Here is a 20,721-nt window from a genome sequence, read left to right on the forward strand (position 1 = left end):
ATTTCTTATTCTCAAGTTATTTCACATACACTACACAGCACGTAAGTTCAAAATACCAGTGTAGGCCTCCATTTCAACATTAAATTATATTCTACACTGTATAAAATAAATCAGTGTGAATATATTTCTGTTTAGAGACCACCTTTGTTCATTGTTTAACCTGTCCATAAATGTCCCGAAGTGCTATATCAGTGAACAAAAACTGTTGAATGCGGTAGTCAATAAAAAGTACTTTAAGAAAGTTCAAAATGAACCTAAATGTGTGCAATGAGTATACCTGCAGAAGCCACTTTTTAAACAGTGTTATGAAACTTTATATATATATTTGCAAGTCGTTTCTGCCTGCATACACATTGAACGAATCAGGAGCTCAAGTTAATTTTGAATACTCTTAGAGCAGTTTCTATTATCAACTGTTAGAATGCATTCTGAACGTTTTTTGACCTCTGATAAAATCCTTCAGGGAATATTTTGGATATGTTAAAAGTCATCTCTAAATAATGTTCAAACACTGATTTATTCCTGTGTAGTCTTGTACGTAATTTAATATTGAATTGGGGACATAGACTGATATTTTGAGCTTACGTGCTGTATATAGTGTGAGAAATTACGTTTCAATAAAACAATGTATAAATTGTTCGTACTTACTTTGAAACGAGAAAAACCTCAATACAAATATGGAAATAACAATAAGAAGAATAGGAATAATTCCCTATACAAAATACTTGGCAGACGATGTCCGTTTAACTGACGTGCTTAGGGAGTGATCAGCAACAAATACAGAAACTCTAGCTTGTAGTTCAAGCGAAAGAGTTTCTGTCCGATAACCAACAAATATGAAATTTGTGTTCGTGCAGTGCAGGAGCAAAATTTATCTATTCTTCTAGCAAAATGTATCTGTCGACATTTCAAATGTATAATTTCAAAGCATTGAGTTCAACAAAACAAGTCCGAATACAAAACCAAGTAGTTCCCTCATGATAAAATGGTAAAACTTTTCTGCCTGTGATACTTGAGACCCGAGCTCGATTCCTGGACAGTTATACATGTAGATTCATGCAGTGGTGATTTCATTAGTTTTCCGTCGAAGTATTTCCAATATACGGAGGTGAAAGTAGTACTTCGGTGCACTGATACCCATGTTGAGCATGATCTGTGATATGGCACCTAGTGGGAATTTCGTTACTTCCGGAGGACTTTTCTTTCCAAACCATCTCTTTCTCTTCAAAAATCCGAATCGATCCGCCATATTGGAAGAGGATAAAGAAGTATTTTTGACGTAAGGCTTTTATTGTTGATTGCCTGTGCTCCTAGGAAAAATTGTACGACGAAAAAAATCGTTCTTTGGATGTTCATAATATGTCAAAGGTGTCATTTTCTTCTCCTTTTATCCTGTACCAGTCATTAATATAATGTCGTTGTGTACCTGTAATAACATTGGGTGAATAGAACATTGGGTGCATTGTTTCTGCACTGTCAAAAGGCTGCTAAAGACTACTAACTAGAGAATTCTCAAACTATTTTTGTTGCTATATATAGTGCTTGTTTATTGAACTATATGTTTATGAGTTGTTGGAAATTGTGCCAAATTTATGTAACGTTCGAGTGTTCTGTGAAACCTTGGCAAGGCAACTGTTTGGTTATAGAGGAAGTAGAAATACTTTACCTACGTTAAAAATTATAATGATGGCAATTGCTACATAAAATAATCCCCACTCACTGCTAAAAGGAACAATAGGTCTATCTCCCATACAAGTTGCCCGTTATTTATCGATATTCCGTACAAAAAAAGTATATTTGTAAATGGGTTCACGTGACGATTCTACCAAATTGAAAATTTATATTTCGTATATAGTATATAATTATTTTTGTTTTGACGGAATTTGTTAGTTAAAAATCAAAGGCGCTACTATTTACCTTTAAAAGCAACAATTTCCGATCTAGTGTCGTAAAGCGTAGAACGTAGAACGTAATGGGTTGTAGCATTTGGTATTGTTCAAAATCTACGGTAACTTTTAGGGACTTGTTTCAAGTTTGCCTTCCACAGATTTTCTTAACTTCCACTTCGCTTATATATGCACCATTGGAGGGATTAAGCTTAGTTAAATACCACAAGAGCAGAGCACTTGAAAACATGACAGTAATCCAATATACGGCAGAGGTTAAATAACTAGTCCATCATATGTGTACCATTTGTAAGTGTAATATTTTCTAAAAGGTACCAGAACCAAAATGTTACTAATTGGCAAGTTTCGCAGGGTTATTGTAAAGTTTACGCACTTCTCACATACAGTGTTGCCTATGGTTTTGTATCACAAATTAGAGAGCTTCCAACTGGGGGTCCACACCATTACTTATACGCTGACTGAAACTTACGGAATACGCCATCTTGAGAGAGGATATCTCGAATCGAACGCTACAATCGAGAGCAAGCTCGAATCAACACTGCGGCATACGGAAAGGCATCTCTAGTTCTTTTTATTATCTCAATGTTTAATTCCAATAATCCTAATGCGACTAACAAAATTAACTTAATCACGTAAGTACGAAAAATCCGTCTTCTGATTCTGAACGATGATTTAGAGGAATCTTATGATTTACTTGTCTGTTGTATTATTTAAGAAGCTTCCAAATAAGACTATCGTATTTTGGGAGGATATATATTCCTTGAATCCGCCTCCATTGGCGTAACTAGGAAAATTTCCTATGGGAGGGCCACGGGCCCTTAGTTCTGAAAATTGAAAATATCTTTTAGAAAACCTTGTAATAATGTTTTTTTTTTTTTAGATTTTCTTCCGAGCCCCTTACCCTGCACTCATTATCATCTCTTCAAATTATTTAGTTCTCCTAACACGACATTGTCATGTAACAATTCAGTGAAAATCTATTACATCTAGGAATGCGCACGAGAAAAGACTTGTGGCTGTTTCGACTCGAAAATGTGCTGTAAAAGTGATGTCTCGACTCGAAAAATGTATATTTCTCTATTGGAAGAGCCGTGTCTCGACTCGTCTCGTGCGCAGTCCTAATTACATCAGAAATTTGCTTAAAATTGTACATGTCCTATATTCTGTTGCTACTAAATAACTACCTAAAATCTACTCTAATTATGAATACTCATAATTTTCTGTTACTGTTTTATTCGTGCAATTCTGAGCAAAGTATTCGTAAACGTTAGCTATCATGTTCTCAGTTTACTCTTACATCTAATAGAAACACAAATAAATATACAAGTAATAACATAATTTAAAATTATAACTTTCTAAAAATCATTCATGGGCTATAATATAGGAAAATTAGGCCCAAATTGGGCAAAGTGCGGAAAAATAGTATAACAAGCTGAAAATTGGTGGATGTGTTCTTTGGATACCCCTGATTAACATACTCAAAATCCCAAAAAATCCCACCTGGGCAACATGTCGCCATCTTGGAAAATGGCCGCCATTGAATTTTTTTTTACTTAGGTTCCTTTTGAAGGCCATAACATCGGACACAAGAGAGATATTGATGTGCGGTTTGCGCGAGGTTATCGAAGACACTCCAGACTATTCACTGAAAACAACATTTAAACCTTTAACTGGAAATCTATGTAAACAAAGTATATAAAAATTACAACTGCGAAAATTTTTCGATACATATTTTCAATACAACTCGATTTTCGCTCTTTTCCGTCCGTGTTATCAAAAAAAGTAATGAAGCAAATGTTGTAGAGCACACAAAAATAGACAAGAATATATCCTAGTTTTGTCCAAAAACTCAAGTCTGAATGGTTTAATAGAGCGCCCAGTAAACGCGGCACCATGTGCAGTATTTTTTTTCTCCGGTTGTTATGTGCCTTTTTCATTTATATGAAAAGCAATCAAAATATTTGCACTTGAAAGTACAAAACTATATCTTCACAAATTATAAGTTCGTTAGTTTCTTACGTACGAGAAAACCAAGTATGTGAGTATATTTATTTCCCCAAATATGGAAAAGAAAATTTGATAAGCTAGGTTCTTTAATAGTGCATACCTGGCAACGCGTAAATTTGGCAACAGCGTTAACACATGTTAGCGTTGTTGTATCTACAACGGTTCGAAGTTTTTGTTTGTAACTCTGTCTTTATATGCAGTTTCGACAGCGTTAAAAAAACTTGACTAGTGAACAGTGTTTGGTGGGATCAGTGGTTTTGGCTTGAAAATGAATACCAAACTGTGCTAATTTTCGTGTTGAATAGGGTTTACAATGGATATGATGGAGAGTGTTGTATGTGTTATATGCAAAGACCCGATATCCGAAAATGAGGCTGCGATCGTGACTAGAGGGTTAGAAACTATTCACTCCATAAGCTTAATTCGAGGAGATGACTTGCATAAGAGTTTAGTGGACAAAGAAAAAGTGACAGTACATAATAAATGTAGGAAAGACTACACACATCGAATTAAGAAAGTTACAGATAAGGGACAAGATTTTAGCATAAACCTAGTAAAAGTGTCGATACGTTTGATTTCAAGGCACACTGCTTGCTGTGTGGAAAACCAACCCAGTTTGCCGAATCGAGAAAACATCCCGAACGTTTTCCCGCAGTTAGTTGTGTTACTACATTGCCATTTAAAGAAACTATCATTGCACAAGCAAAAAGAAGAAATGACGAATGGGGAAGAGAAGTTCTTCTACGGGTCTGCTCTGTGATTGACCTTGTTGCAGTTGAAGCTAACTATCACCGAAAATGTTTTTCTACGTTTGCAGCGAAAAATCAAAATCGTCCATCTGTGGGTTATCACGGCAGGGGGCCTGAGTTGGAAAAGGATACAGCGTTTGCAAAACTGTGTGAATTCATGGAAAATGATGATGAGTGCCAATATCGTTTAGCCGATCTTCATCGGGTAATGAGTGAGTTGTCTCCTGGTGTAGAACTGTACAGTGAAAGGCGCCTTAAAGAAAGACTACAGCAACATTTTGGCCCAAGAGTAATTTTCACACACATCAAAGGCAAATCGGGCATCGTAGTGTCATTTAGAAGTGTAGTGAGCCGTGTACTAACGGACGAATGGTTTAAAAGAGTGGAAATCAATCTTTCGAATGGAAAGAAGAGAATAGTGCAAATGGCAGCAGAGATTATCAAAGAAAATATTTGTTCTGTTGTATACACGACTGACACATATCCATCAGCTGAAGACATTCGAAAAGGGGGTGCTGACATGGTTCCAGAAAATTTAAAACTGTTTTTGGAAACAGTAACAAAGAAGAAACATTACTGCAAATCACAAACAACACTGACCATAGCCCATGCAATTATATCAGCAGTACGGCCAAGATCATTCGTGTCACCAATTCAATTGGGTGTATCAGTTTATTTACATAGAAGGTTTCGGTGCCGCTCAATTATCGACCTTTTCCATGCCATTGGATTGTGTTCATCTTACAGTGAAGCGATTAAGTATAAATCTTCAGTAACGGAACATGCCCCAACATTAATAGACGACAGAGCTTTCGTTCAGTATGTGTTCGATAACTTAGAACACAACGTTAGCAGTGTTGACGGATATGGTAATTTTCATGTAATGGGTGGAAACGTCTGTGCAACGCCAGCTTCTTTCGTGAAAATTGAAAATGAGGTTCTTCGTCCAGCGTCAGTGCCTTCTTCCAACAATATCGGGAGGTTTGGTTACACAAAGATCAGGACGTATAGCAAGCACTACAAAAGTGGACTCAAGCATTTTTCTATGGAGGATGTTACCATACTTAACATTAAGCCACAGAATGCTGAATTCGCTAGAAATATCGACTTGTTATGGATGTCTGGACCAAGTTGTAAAGTGTCAAATTTTGTAGGATGGAGCGGATTCATGGAAACAACAAATCAAGAGGATACTGCAGATTCAATGATCTATGAAGAAGAACATGAAGACCTGACCGATAACGAAATGCCGAACCCGATATCAACCGCAAGCAAGCGACGTGGATGCTCTAAATCCGTAGGTCCTTCAAAAGAAAATGCTCGAAGTAAAATATTTGGAAGTATTGCCCATCTGGAAGTTGTTTTGTTACATTCTTGTGCAGCAACTAACTAAGGTTAAGCAAGTGACACTGCGTTTACTGCGCGCTCTATTAAACCATTCAGACTTGAGTTTTTGGACAAAACTAGGATATATTCTTGTCTATTTTTGTGTGCTCTACAACATTTGCTTCATTACTTTTCTTGATAACACGGACGGAAAAGAGCGAAAATCGAGTTGTATTGAAAATATGTATCGAAAAATTTTCGCAGTTGTAATTTTTATATACTTTGTTTACATAGATTTCCAATAAAAGGTTTAAATGTTGTTTTCAGTGAATAGTTTGGAGTGTTTGCGATAACCTCGGGCAAACCACACATCAATATCTCTCTTGTGTCCGATGTTATGGCCTTCAAAAGGAACCTAAGTAAAAAAAATTCAATGGCGGCCATTTTCCAAGATGGTGGCATGTTGCCCAGGTGGGATTTTTTGGGATTTTGAGTATGTTAATCAGGGGTATCCAAAGAACACATCCACCAATTTTCAGCTTGTTATACTATTTTTCCGCACTTCGAACTAATTTTCCTATACTACTAATATTTATTCATTTCTGCATTTAAAGTAAAGTGTAAAATCTTTTCATTCTGTTTTACAATAAATCATTGTCGTGTACTAGTGTTGCAGCTTAATTACACAAACCTTTGCAAAGAAAGAAATATAATCATTTTATACACAAAACATTTTTAACTTTAAAAAAAAGGAAAAAATATTATGTAAAACTACCGAATCGGAGAAATATAGTTGGCTAACTTCCCGTACAACTAAAATATGTTTTTTGAAAAATGCAATTAGAAGATAAACAGGTCACACTACTGCAGGAGAAGACTTGTAGACGGACTTGAGAGACTCGTTTTCCTATTAAAAATATTTGTTTTTCATTATAGTTTCAATGAAATATTAAATTACACACCTTACAATTTAAAAATTTCGGGAAGACCTACTATGATAAGTGGTCCAAATGGGCAAGGAGAAGTGATTGTAAAATTTGATACAACAAACCAGTGTTGAATTCAGGCATGTTCAACGGAAAGGGGCTGAGCCTCCCTAGAATATCTATAATTACACATGCATTGAAATATTTGCTTTGTTTTGTTTATTTTTTTCGGAAATAAAAGTCTTAAAAGCAAGGATTTTTTTTAAAAAAAGGAAATTAGTTTCTTCCTTTGTCCAACCTAATTGTTCTAATTAACAAACCACATTCTCAAATAAAGTCGAAGTTAAATAAAAACTTGAAAATAAGATACAAACGCAAACAAACGCTTTACACCTTTAAGTTACGGAAAACTTGCAAAATGTTGGTTATTGCAACCGACCAGTCAGTAACAAGTCGCGAGTTTTCTTGTGACACACTCCTGTTGCTCTATTGCAATTTAGAAACCCCCCTTAAATTTTTATCAGCCCGTTGTACAAAAGTCTAAATTCAACACTGCAACAAACATTTAATGAAACAAAGATTTAACCAGCAGAATTGATTGATAATGTTGATCCCAATATTTTAAGAGAGAGAGAAAGAAAGCGAGTTAAATGGTATAAAAGGACTTTTATCAAGGATATTATAGAGGATCTGCCCTTACAACAAAATTTTGAAGCCATATGTCACAGTTTCGTCACCCCTACTCTGCCTACTCCGCCCAATAGCATCGCAATGTTTTGAGCCAACAATCATGGCGGAAGCGAAAGTAGCCAATCAGACGATGGCGGAAACGAGAGTAGCCAATCAGATGTGCCAGTGCTCGGTTGTTGTTTTTTTTTTTTTTTTTTTTTTTGGCTTCATTGATTTAATAGGATGAAGATACATATGGGCAGATCCTCTATTTTATAACATCTTTGACTTTTATTTTAAATCATTAAATCAGATTTTAAAATTAGTATATTCAACGTCTAGCAGCATATGTAAGTCAACTCTTGTATCATAATATTCCTGAATTACATATGAGCTTCTGAGCATACTGTTGTAGTTGCATTGTTAGTATCAACCGTCGGTATAAATATGGTTACAGCCAGGGAGTACCCACGGATCCGAACCCTCAAAAAATCTTTTCTTTCTTTAATGATTGTGTTTTGTCTGTACCAGGACACACTCATGGAAATTCCATCCGATCTGAACCGCGTCCAATCTTAGTAACTTGACAGACATTTGTGCACTTTCTTAATAAAACTATACTTACTTTAACAGAGAAATTATTAATGTGGCTTAAAGATTTGATCTTACACTATATCTGTATCATTTCCTCTCTTATAAAAGCGACATGTAGATGCTTATAAACGCTGAAGATGCCATTTCATCTAGTTCTGTATTTTTTTCTTTTGAATATAGGTAAAGAAGGGAAAGTCGTGCGTTCCTCTTACATAATGTACTAGATGAAATGGCATCTACATCCCACCTGAATTTCGTGTCTTTCTACCACTGAATTCAGTTTTCTATGCTTCATTTGGGCAACATAAAGTAATTGCATATAGAGAGAAACAAGTGAACTGGAAGGCAATATACATGTTCCTCGTATATCAAAGTTTCTTTTTTCTGACATTTGAAGAGTTTTTCTTACTGCGTGCAAGTGGAAGTAACAAGTAAATGTTCCAGCATATTTAAGATCCTATGTATTGCTTCTACATTCTGATTATTAATTTATTATGCACTCCTTTCGTTAAATTTACTTTTATTTATAAATAGAACGATCCAAGTACCAAGCGACATGAATTTTCATGTACCAAGGGACAATACTTTGCATATAATGATTGATACCTATTTAATGTAAAACTATTAAACTTATGAATTTGTATTTTTCTAAAACCAATATGCCTAGTTCCATACTCATTGCACTGAAAAAAAATCGTTCTCCGGACAGCGGTATATTGTAATTCTCTTGCTTACTACATATAAAAATCAGAACTGAGCATGCGTTATCCGTATGCTACATAGGCACTGCCCTTAGGTGTTACATCATGTCGTTGCAGGATGTCTGATGTCTAACAGTCTTCCTTATATTACATACATATATGTATGTTTCCTTCGTCAGCTATATGTTATATACGTCCATTTGTATGTGAGATAATGACCGCCTATATTGTTTCATACGGAAAGTATGTATAGATGGAACACTTATACAGAAAGTATTATAAAACATGCGTTTTCAGTTATACGTTTGCCGTACGTTAAGTCCAAAAACTACAGGCTTTACAAATGTAACATACGATTTTACGTACTCTGCATATCATTTTTTTCTCAGTGTGCATGCCATTTCTGCAAATAATGTGATAAAACTGCAATATTATTTGTTTTATATAACATTATATTCCTTGTATTTATCTAGATACAAAGGTACTTGACAATGCAAGAATTCCCATTCTATTGAGAATGAGGAAGCAAGCTATGGTTTGTGTATGGTTGTCCCTAGGTAAAATAATTTAAGTCCCTTGGTACATGCCCCCTCCCCTTACAAGAGACGACATGACTTGCTCGGCTAAAATTGCTCTGATTCTTGTTATTGCTGCGATACTCATGTAACTTCTACAGTATGAAACTAAAATATCAGGTTATCAGGAACATTGTTTTTTTGTTTGTTTGTTTAGCATAACGTAAATATACTCACTTTTCAAAAGCAAAATATAAAAAGTGTTCCTGGGGTGCACGACTTCCGCTACTTGAAAATTATTTATCGTTTACTCGGGTGCAGAATAACGTCGTGTCTGTGTCTTGCAATATTATACCCCTCCCAACCTTTGACACTCTGCACAAACATGTCTGTGTGCGTGCCTGGTTACAGTTTATACATACGAGGGGCGTTCAGTATGCTCTAATACTGACCCCCTTCCCCTTCATGTAGAATCATGATTTTAACATTGTAAAGTAGACATCTTATGATGACTTTATGCCGCAGTGCAAGTTATTTGGCCATGTACTTTCTTCTTTGCAGGTGTTGCAGTAGAGCATCTATAAGAACTCTGTGAAAATGGAAAATAGTGAGGTTCGTGCGGTCATCAAGTACCTGCAATTGAAAAACTTGCAGCCAAGTGATATTCATGACGACTTGGTACAAACATTAGGACAGTCTGCTCCATCATATCCTATAGTTGCGAGATGGTGTCGTAAGTTCAGATGTGGCAGGCAATCACGCGAAGATGCCCATGAAGGTGGGCCACCAGTAACAGTGACCACCGAAGAAAACATTGCGAAAATCCTGGACATGGTTATGGCAGACAGACGAGTTACATCAGGTATATTATTAGAGAATATAGGGTTGTCAACCGGCACAGTTCATACCTGTAACATCTTGACCAATCATTTGTGTATGAAGAAAGTCTCGGCACGATGGGTCCCTCGAAACCTGAATGCTGATCAGAAGAGTAGCAGAGTGACATTTTCAAGGCAACTTTTGGACAGGTATCGTGCAGATCCAGAGGACTTATTGACACGATTTGTGATAGTGGACGAAACATGGGTTCACTATTTCGACCCCGAATCCAAACAAAGCTCAATGCAATGGAAGCACACCAGCTCCCCAACCCCGAAGAAATTTCGTGTTCAACAGTCAGCCAAAAAGGATATGGCAACTGTTTTCTGGGATGGCAACTGTTTTCTGGGATGCCAAGGGAATACTGCTGGTGGACTATCTGGAACATGGAACCACAATAACGGACCAGTATTATGCTGACTTTATACCAAAATTGCGAGCTGCAATAAAGAGCAAGAGACGAGGAATGTTGGCACGTGGAGTGTTGCTGCATCAGGACAATGCTCCCGTTCACAAGTTCGGTGTTGCCATGGCTGCGATTCATACAGCTGTATTTAAATTGGTGCCTCATCCCTTTTATTCACCCGACCTAGCCCCAAGTGACTTCCAATTATTTCCACATTTGAAGCAGCATCTCCGTGGACAGGTTTTAAAGGATGACAATGCCGTCATGGATGCTGTTTATACGTGGTTGCAGAAGCAAGAGTACATCTTGCAACAGGGTATAGAAGCTTTGGAGCGGCGATGGACTAGAGCATTGAAAGGGCAGGGGATTATGTTGAAAAATAAACATATTTTCATTGCTATTATATTTTGCTGTCTTGGTGAGTATTAGAGCATACTGAACGCCCCTCGTACTTTAAGAATGTAACCACAAAGTTCAGTTCATAAATAATAATAATAATGGTAATAAGGAAAAGCAACAAACGACATTGAATAGTGACTTTTGAATGGGTATTGTATGCATGTACGTAGAAGGCAACAATCACTTGAGTTTATCAGTTCAAGAATTCAGCTTCTATCTTTCCTTTCTGGTGTTTTTAGTGTAGATTAATAATTTGCACTGAGAATCTTAACTATTCAAACATTACTATGCTATAAATAAAATAATAACAAGACTGGTTTATCATACATATGTAAACAAGAAAAACTTACTACGTCCATAATGTTAATTACTTGAAACAATACAAAGTAATTTACATTAATGAAATAATATAAAAAAGCACATAGCGCTATACTGCCCACTATCACATAGATTCAGGGATTTTATTACATCCACGCACCAGACCATATTTTTTTTTAAAAAAAAAGTCGGTGGGCGGAAGAGTATAGACACTATTAAATATGTCGAACGCAAGCATCACTAAAATTGTTATGCATAAATTGAGGTAAATTAATAACATTATTTTCATCCAGTAGGAAAATTCTGGGGAGGGCCAGCTTGGCTTCTAGGGGGACCAGCACCTTCTGGCCCCCCTCTAATTCCGCCTATGTTCGCCTCTATAAAGGACTTTTATTAAAGAAATAGTTTGTGGTTCAGCGAAACTTTTAAACACCAAGATGAATATTGTCACATAAACAGGGGTTGGTCTCTTTATTAGTTCTCCAAAGATGGACAAGCAGGAACAATAAAGAATAACTAATAATTAACAACCAACAGTTTTTTGCAAGCAAATCGAGAGCTCCCTCGTGACTAAGCTTTTAGCATACGTGCCTTTAAGGTGGGGGACCCGGTTACAAACCCCAGTGGAAGTTCATGTGGTTCGGATCTTACGTTAAGATATAGGTTTACGTCTCATATAGCCTCGCTGATGAAAGGGACATTAAACTAAAATCCAAGTAAGCAAATCACAATATTTTGCAGCAGTTTTACCCTTCATCAGAGATGCAAAGCAAAACTGCATGCAGAAACTTAAGATACAGAGAAGTAATGACTAAGAGTAGGTACCAATCAAATCGACCAATGGGAGAGAAGAAAATCGATTTGAAATAGCCAATGGAAACGAAGGAACGTGAAGAATTTTGAAGGTGGCTGAAGAAAATTTATCGCAGAAAAAGGAAAAATAATTAAGTGTGTTCTGTGTGAAAAAATACTCTTGAACACTCAACAAACCAAATGAAAACTCGGGAATAAAGTAGTCTGTAATACCTAGATCAGCTTTCACCCCTTGTTGAGAGTGATCAATAAACTTGGTTACCTTGTCTTAAAAGGGCGGGGTATTAGAATGTTATAACTTTCTACAGCCAGCGATAATTAGGTATTAGGACATTTAATATGAACATTGATGAGCAGGGAGGACTCAAACCTTCCTAAAAGTATAAAAGTATAACCATAGGTTTAGCCAGAACTTTTCATACTATTGTGACAAAGAAAATTAAAACAAAGATAATCATAGGGGTGTGTAAAAAGGTAACTAAAGCAGAACTTTTCATATGGTTATGCACAAAGGAAATTAAAAGAGTGATAATTGTATGGGTTGCACAAAGGTAACTAAAGCAGAACTTTTCATATGGTTATGCACAAAGGAAATTAAAAGAGTGATAATTGTATGGGTTGCACAAAGGTAACTAAAGCAGAACTTTTCATATGGTTATGCACAAAGGAAATTAAAAGAGTGATAATTGTATGGGTGTACACAAGAGTAACTAAAGCAGAACTTTTCATATAAGCACGCACGAAAAAATAAAGAACACCCTCGTTCTTACTGGAACATTCTCATGTACACAGTTTATTGGCTATTATCATCATCATAGGTTTTCTGCCCTTACTGGCAGGTCACTTGCAGCAGCTGAGAAGCTTCCATGCTCCGCAGTCCTCTGCTAACCTCTTAGTTTTCACTATGATCTTACTGTTTTTATATCATCAATTAATTGTAGTCTCCTTCGCCCTTCCCTCTCTTTCCCGCCACCATACCCTCTAGGACGTCCCTCATGATACAATCTCTTCTTAGGCAATGTCCCAACCAGTTTCTCTTCCTCTTCCTAATAATATCTAAAAGTGTTCTTTTCTCACCCACCATTTCTAACACTCTCATTCGTTTTCCGCTCGACCCAACTAATTCTCTCCATTCTTTTTCACAGCCATATTTCGAAGGCTTCCAGTCGATTTTCATTACCTTTACGTAATGTCCACGTTTCCGCCCCATACAGTACAACACTCCACACGAAGCATTTTATGAGTCTTTTTCTCAACTCTTTATTCAAGGTCCCACAAAACAGACTCCCCCCCCCCAAAGGGTTCTTTCCCATTCCTATCCTTGCTTTTATTTCACGTTCATACTTCATGTCATTACTAAGAATACTACCCAGATATCGAAAACTATTCACTTGTTCTATTTTTTCCCCTCCCACTTTATTAAGTATACTGAAAATCAGACATACAGTGGAACCCCTCTCGTCCGCCCTCGGCTAGTCCGCCACTCCGGTTGATCCGACAATCGGTGATTCACGAGGCCTATTGTCGTTTATACTGTCGCCGCATTGCTGTTTACTTGCTGTTACCTCATATCCGCTTTAGTGCTAGGCCATCTCTTGTATCGTTTCTTTCGTTGTGCGTATTTTCTGTATGTACTATGCAGTTTTAGTGCTCATTGTTCGTTTGCTTTTACTGTAGAAAACAATACAGCCATTTTTGTGTTCCCGCATTTTTTTATATATATATTTTGTGATAATCCAACTTTTTTCGCGTTCCGATCATACCTGTAGTCCCAAAGGTGACGGATTAGAGGGATCCTACTGTAATATTATCTCAACGAATTGATGAATTACAAATAAAAATAATTTAGAAGAAACTTATATAACGATTTAAAAAGGAATCAAACCATTTTATTGGTTTGTGTAAAGGCACACCAGACTCACCCCGTAGCTGCCAATGAGTATAACATATATATATATATATATATATATATATATATATATATATATATATATATATATATATATATATATAATAAATATCATAAAAGTATAAAATAAAGAGTACAATATTGATTTTTGAAGTGATTTCAATAAAAAGGTGCACTTTCAAAGCTTTTTTAAAAACTGTTAATAACATCGTTTTTGACTGAAATCAAAATTATGAGATCTTATTAATAATAATAAATACACATTATATTGTATGAAACTTAAAATTTTTAAAAATGAAAATTCCCGAAAAAGAGCAAAAACTTTCTCTTCCGAATAAGAGCGATCACAGTTCAATTTTTTGGTCATAAATATTGTTCACTTACTTTTAGTACATTTTAAAATAACGTGGCTTTGAACATTAAAAAAAAATACTCTGGTTGTTTGCTAATAGAAGTGTCCATTTTTTTCACGGGTAGAGTAAAGTGTAATGAATACAAAACTAGAAATATCAGTATTGTAGAAATTATCCTACCCCTATTTCCCCAATTAGAAGCGGAATTTTTGAAAACGTTGAAACACGTGTTCACTATTTCTACCGGAGAATTTATATACCAACTTTACACATCTAATTTAAGTGAACCCGTACATAGGGAGTTTCCCTTATAAAATGTCGGAAATTTGAATATTACAGAAATTGCTTTAAAAGCAGAATTTTCGAAAACGCAGAAACAAGTTTCCAGCTATATATTTTTCACGAGAAATTCATATATCAAATTTCATTTCTCTAGCTTTGGGATTCTGAGATACTCCATTATCGGTAAAAATAAATAAACAAATAAATAAATAAATTTAATCTAGTTTTTACCATACTTAGGATAAGTACTATTTCCAAACACTCTTTCTTATCATTTGCTTTAATAGTAAATGGAATTATCTGTCTGAATTTTAGATTTCTATCTGTGTTTTAAATGGTCTACGTGTTTATGAGTAAGCCACTTTTACTTTTTTGTTTAATAGTATAGTGTGTTCTTCAGAAATGAGAATTTGATATGCATTTGTACTTAGACTCTATAAATTGAAGAAGGGATAAATTTCTCGTTCTATCTGCACCCACGAGGGAGTTTTCCGGGCCCGGACCCCTCCAATACTTCCTAACCCAACATACATTTGTACACTTATAAAACTATGCTTATTTAAGAGGGAAATTATTGATATCGCGCGAAAATTTTTTACGTTTCATCTGTAGTTTTTCTCTTATAAAAACAGTCTAGTTATATCATTTTTTCTGAAAATATTGGTGGAAATATTTTACAATTACTAGGCGTGTCCGAAAAGTAAGTAATCTACCGTTTTGAAAAAAAAAAAAAAACTAAAGCAGTTTTGTTCAAGCCAAATTTATCTTTTACATGAAAGAACATACCTTAAACTATGTTTCGACATAGTTTCCACCAATATTCAAACACTTGTTAGAGCGGGTGACCAACTCGTCCAAACCTTTCTCAACGAAACTTCCCGCTAATGTGAGATTCGTCCTGTCATCCGGTTTTTGAATGCAAGGAACGTTACGCCTGCCGAAATTCATCACATCAAATTGTACAGATTTACGGTGAAAATGCACTATTAAGTGATGGAATGGTGTGAAAGTGGGTAAGGCAGTTCAATGAAGGGCGAACAAATGTCCACAAACGAACCACGAAGTGAGTGGCCTGTTTTAACTGATGAGTTGATGAGGAAAGTGGATGAGGAAATTTATGAGAATAGATGGTGCACAATGACAATGCTTTCAGACGAGTTTCCTCAAGTTTCGAGAACAGTTTTGCATGATATTGTTACCGACTGCTTAGGTTATTTCAGTGACTACACACACACACACACTCAAACGTTATAGAGTTACGGTTGTTTTCACTGGAGGAATGTTCCTTTGAGGAATGTTTGGACAAGTTGATCACGAGCTATGACAAGTGTTTGAACATTGGTGCAAACTATGTCGAAAAAAAGTTTAAGGTATCCTCTTTCACGTAAAGATAAATTTGGTATGAACAAACCTGTTTTAGTACTTTTTTTTTCCTAAACGGTATTTACTTTTCGGACATGCCTCGTACTTACCACCCTTTCGGGTACAGAATAATACCCGTTCATTATTGCATAGACATAGTGGCTTGTAGTACTGGACGGCCTTCCTCCCAAAGCTTGGCCCCTTCCTCAAACACATGGAATACTTACTGTGCTCATTTAAAGGCTTGTTACATGTTGTTTGTCACAATTTAACCGTCGGTTCGTTTGCTCTTCTTTCCTTCCCTCTTCCTTTGTAATGTCAGAACAAGATGGAAATAACTTCCCAGCAGGAACTCCTTTATCTTGTACTGCGGTCGAATGTAAAATCCTGTGCGTGAAGTCCGCAAAGCTATCAACCAAATAACAACCGAGTCTGTCACAAGAGTTTGTGGCTTGTGATGGCTAAAGGAGAAACGTTCTATAGACGGTGAAAAACTAAGTAGTAAATAAAACAATTTTAAAACTTCCTTTCGTACTGAGTTCTTCTTCGTCAGTGTTACGAGAATGCTGTGTGTGTCGTCGCAGTTTCGTGCATCAACAGGTGTCTCTGTCGTCAAAGGAAAGTTTATGGAGACAGACTCGTTGGTTTCTGTTGCTGAACTTCCTTCTGATTTCCCAATGTCGGCAACATACAGTAACTTACTCCATAAATCACGTAGTGATGATGTCATTATGACCTGTTTCATTATTTATACGTGTAATTAATTTTTATATAGATTGCTTTCCCAACTAAACCTTCTTTACATATTTATGCTCTCTGTCCATCCGACTCCTTCCGCTTGGGAGTCGATAACTCTCAAGAACCACTTGATGGATGATCCCTTTACCAGAAATGGTAGAAAGCAATTATTTCCGGTTTTAACGTTGATTATTTGTCACTGCGGAGAAAAAATGGTGATGAATAATGAGAAGTGGTTTCCTGCACACAAGTAAGAGCCCGAAGAATATGTTTTATCCCCATCCTTAACTCTCGGTTAAAGCTGGAAAAAATAAAAACCCACTACAACTAAAGGTTTCAACATTAATCTACATAGAGCAAATAGGATAAGCGATAGCGAGAAACTGTTCTGTTTAATCGTCTTAATGCTCTAACAATTTGTACTATTTTGTCTTCTAACCTTCTATTCAAACCGGAAGTGGCAGAAATCAACCATTTCTGGCTGTAACGTTGATCACTACAGAGCAAAATTGATAATAGAACGAGAATATGATTTCTACAATCAATTAAGTGCCTCAATGATATACTTCATCTCCGCTCTAATCTCTCTCTACTAAAACCGGAAGTGGTATAAATCTACCACTATTTTCGGTTTCAATATTAGTGGAGAAAATGTCAAGCCATACAAACCAAAGCCCTTCAAGTGATGTACACGTGGCACCGCTGTTTGTTAAATTTTACCCTCTGAAGGAGACCATGAGAAATAAAATCTTTGTGGAACTGAAGGTTGCTTATTTTAGAAAGGTCACTTAACAGAAATCCGCTTATTATATCTAGATTTTACTTTTTTTGTAATATAAATAGAAAAAAGCAAGGTTGTTCAGTAATAGAGCTCTTACCTCTAGTACATAGGGTGCTTGATTAGATCCCGGCCATGTAAGTTTGAAGTGGTCACCATCGTGTACGTAGGTTTTCTCGGAGCACTCTTCTTTCCTCCCACATTTTATTCCACCAATTCCAATATCATCATTCACTTGCATAAACCATCCATCTCCCTGAGTCTAAAGGGCTACATCGTGGGAAGATAAACTGAAAGATGTCGTGATATCTTGTAATACAAATAGGTATAACTAAAATTTTCAACTATTAGAAAAAGCAAGGTAACAACTTTCATTCTCTCAGAAACTTTGTAATAAAAGTTCCGACCATGATTAGCATAAGTCTATGTGAATAGCATGCATGCTTACGAAGTAAGAGATATTGATTCGATTCTCCTGGGAGCTCATCTGGTTCTGATTTCACATCAAGCTGTACGTCTCATATAGTTTTGCTGATGGAAACGAACGGTTAACTTTAACTTCGTGGGACCTAAGGCTAATTTTTGGTTGCTCAAGCAACCATCAGTTCTTTTGTGATTTTATGTGTCGCCTCATGGTTTCAATGATCGTGAACCAGACAGTTCGTCGAGCAACCTTGTCGGAATATACCGGAAATTGCAGAAGTTTCTTATTCCGCCACAAGTGGTAGCACAGTCGACATGTAACCAAACAAAATTTGTGCTTTTTGGTAAAAATGAATGTGTAAGAAATTATCACATATACTTAGAAGTCGGAATTTGTAAATAGCTTGATTGTAATGTTTGATGAAAGTAGGTGGTTGCTATAACAACCAATAGGCTATAATAAACAGTTGTAACAAACAATAATGTAAATACTTGCATTGTTTGAGTCTACTTTTTATAGAAATGCATATATATGAGAAATCCAGTGCGCTATATAGCTATATGCACTTCTATAAAATGTAGGCTTAAACAATGTAGGTATTTAAAGTATTGTTTGTTACACCCTATTATATATATATATATATATATATATATATATATATATATATATATCAAAGTATATGTCATTCTCTAATGAAAGAAGCAATGTAAAGGGAAAATAATTAGAAAATTTTTGCTTACTTCAGAAAACACATTCTTCTTAACCATTTCTAGACAGAGTCGGGAAAGTGACGCACACGGGTTGTCATTTTCTTAATCCTCTGCTGTGTGAACACTAATTAAGATATCGGGATGATTTTTTCTATGCCAAATATGGTTGGACAATAGTCTATTCTGATGGTATTTTTTTTATCTGATTGTCGAATATCCCTCTCAAATTTGACCTCAAAGTAAAAAATTTGAGAATTTCGAAGTAGCTTTTTTAGTTTCTTCAGTATAACTTCCTTCGTTTTAGAGAGATACAATTATGACGTGTCAGGTATATACCTCATATGGATACCTAATTTTTTAGGCAACTTTGAATCATGCACATATGTTTATAAATCCGTAGCTATATGTACGAACGCAAGGCAACTTACGCCTGTCAAACAGCAGTTCTTACTGAACAAAAGCAGATATAGATTGTTACAATTGGGTTTTAAAGAGCGCACAAAAAATCTAATTTACGTTCTAAATCTTGATTTTTTTTCACTTTTCTATATTCCATAATTTTTTTCTTTCAATTACAACCTTCGTTTCATAGATGTTACCACGATACTTATGGGATATATTAACTGTATGCTAAAGTTTATATTAAGATAGATTGCGTCTGTCTAGTAGCAGTATTTCCAGCCATAGAACTTTCTCTATTTTAGGGGGAAATTGGGAAAATATCCCATTTTTTCTCTGCTCTACAATTTCCTTCTGGTTGGCTACACTGGAATAAACCTGAACCTGGATCTGAAATCCTGGTTCTTTTCCTATCCAATGCACCATAGAAAGTTTCACTTGGATAACTAGGGAAAGTACATTTGACGTTTACAATAGACTTTTTTCTTTAAGTGGAAAGATAATTGTCATTTTTTCTTAGATAGAATGAGGTATTTTTTTTAATGACTTGCTTAGTTTATTAGATATCGTCACGATACTAATGATGAAAGCTTGCGTCTGTCTGGTGGCAGTTTTCAGCCACAGAAAATTTTAATTTCAGATTTTAGGTGTTGATTGTTGTTTCTCAGGAGGAAAAGGGTGTCACAATTTCGTGTGTACAATGAGAGAGAGAGAGAGAGAGAGAGAGAGAGAGAGAGAGAGAGAGATTTTTCTTTCTGTCTTTGTATAGCAGCCAACGACTTCACCTTTTCACTGTGTGTTGTCAACACACCAAAGAATTTGTTGAGGTGACTGGGACTCATGTATTTATGTGCCAGCTCCAAAAAATCTTCCCTCCAAAATTTCCCTCTCGTTGGAAACGCTGGAATCAAACTTACGCCATAAAATTGTCACATTCTTCTTCTAAAGACAAGGGGCGCGGTGGCTCAGTGGTAGAGCGTTCACCTCCGGTGCTTGGGGTCCCTGGTTCGATCCCAGCTCGCGCCGTGTGGACTTTGTGGTGGACAAACACCGCGCTCGTGGGTTTTCTCGGGGTTCTTCCGTTTCCTCCCACTTTCTTCATTCCACCATTTCACTCATCTGTCATCATCACCGTCACCTTTAGCCTAACCGGCATAACCGTGGGACGTAAAACTTAAAGATTTCATTTTCTTTCTAAAGACAAGTTCTTAGTGATATCAATCGAGTCTTTGAGTTAAAACTCAATATTCTTTGAGTTATAATTCATTAACTTACAGTCTACGAAAACACCAGAAATGACTGTCTCTAAAGGGTTGCGTAGCAATGAGACCTGAAGGTTGCTAGAGCAACCTAACCCTCCTCGCTTTACAGTTACATGTCTTTCACGAAAACTGAAAATCATAATGAAATATTTCTGCAACATTCAAATTTATCCCGGGTTCCGGGAGGATAAATCAACCACCCAACGAAATATTTAATAATACACAAAAGGAAAGAAAGGTAAATGCTTACATACTTTTAGGAATATTTTTGAAATGTATCATCTTCGATGTGAAA

General features: G+C 36.1%; 2 protein-coding genes across 2 annotated transcripts in view; one reads left to right on the forward strand and one right to left on the reverse strand.

The window, feature by feature from the left end:
- The window catches only part of LOC145694290 (uncharacterized), a 412,113-nt gene that overhangs the window by 322,549 nt on the left and 68,843 nt on the right, over positions 1–20,721 (reverse strand). The gene's annotated exons all lie outside the window — the stretch shown is intronic.
- On the forward strand, positions 9,992–10,693 carry LOC145678775 (uncharacterized). The gene has a single exon (XM_081749278.1). The coding sequence runs from the start codon at positions 9,992–9,994 to the stop codon at positions 10,691–10,693; it is 702 nt and encodes a 233-aa protein (XP_081605404.1).

This window comes from Thermobia domestica, chromosome 1, assembly GCF_964235325.1.
Source record: "Thermobia domestica chromosome 1, izTheDome1.hap1.1, whole genome shotgun sequence".
Classification (NCBI taxonomy): Eukaryota; Metazoa; Arthropoda; class Insecta; order Zygentoma; family Lepismatidae; genus Thermobia; species Thermobia domestica.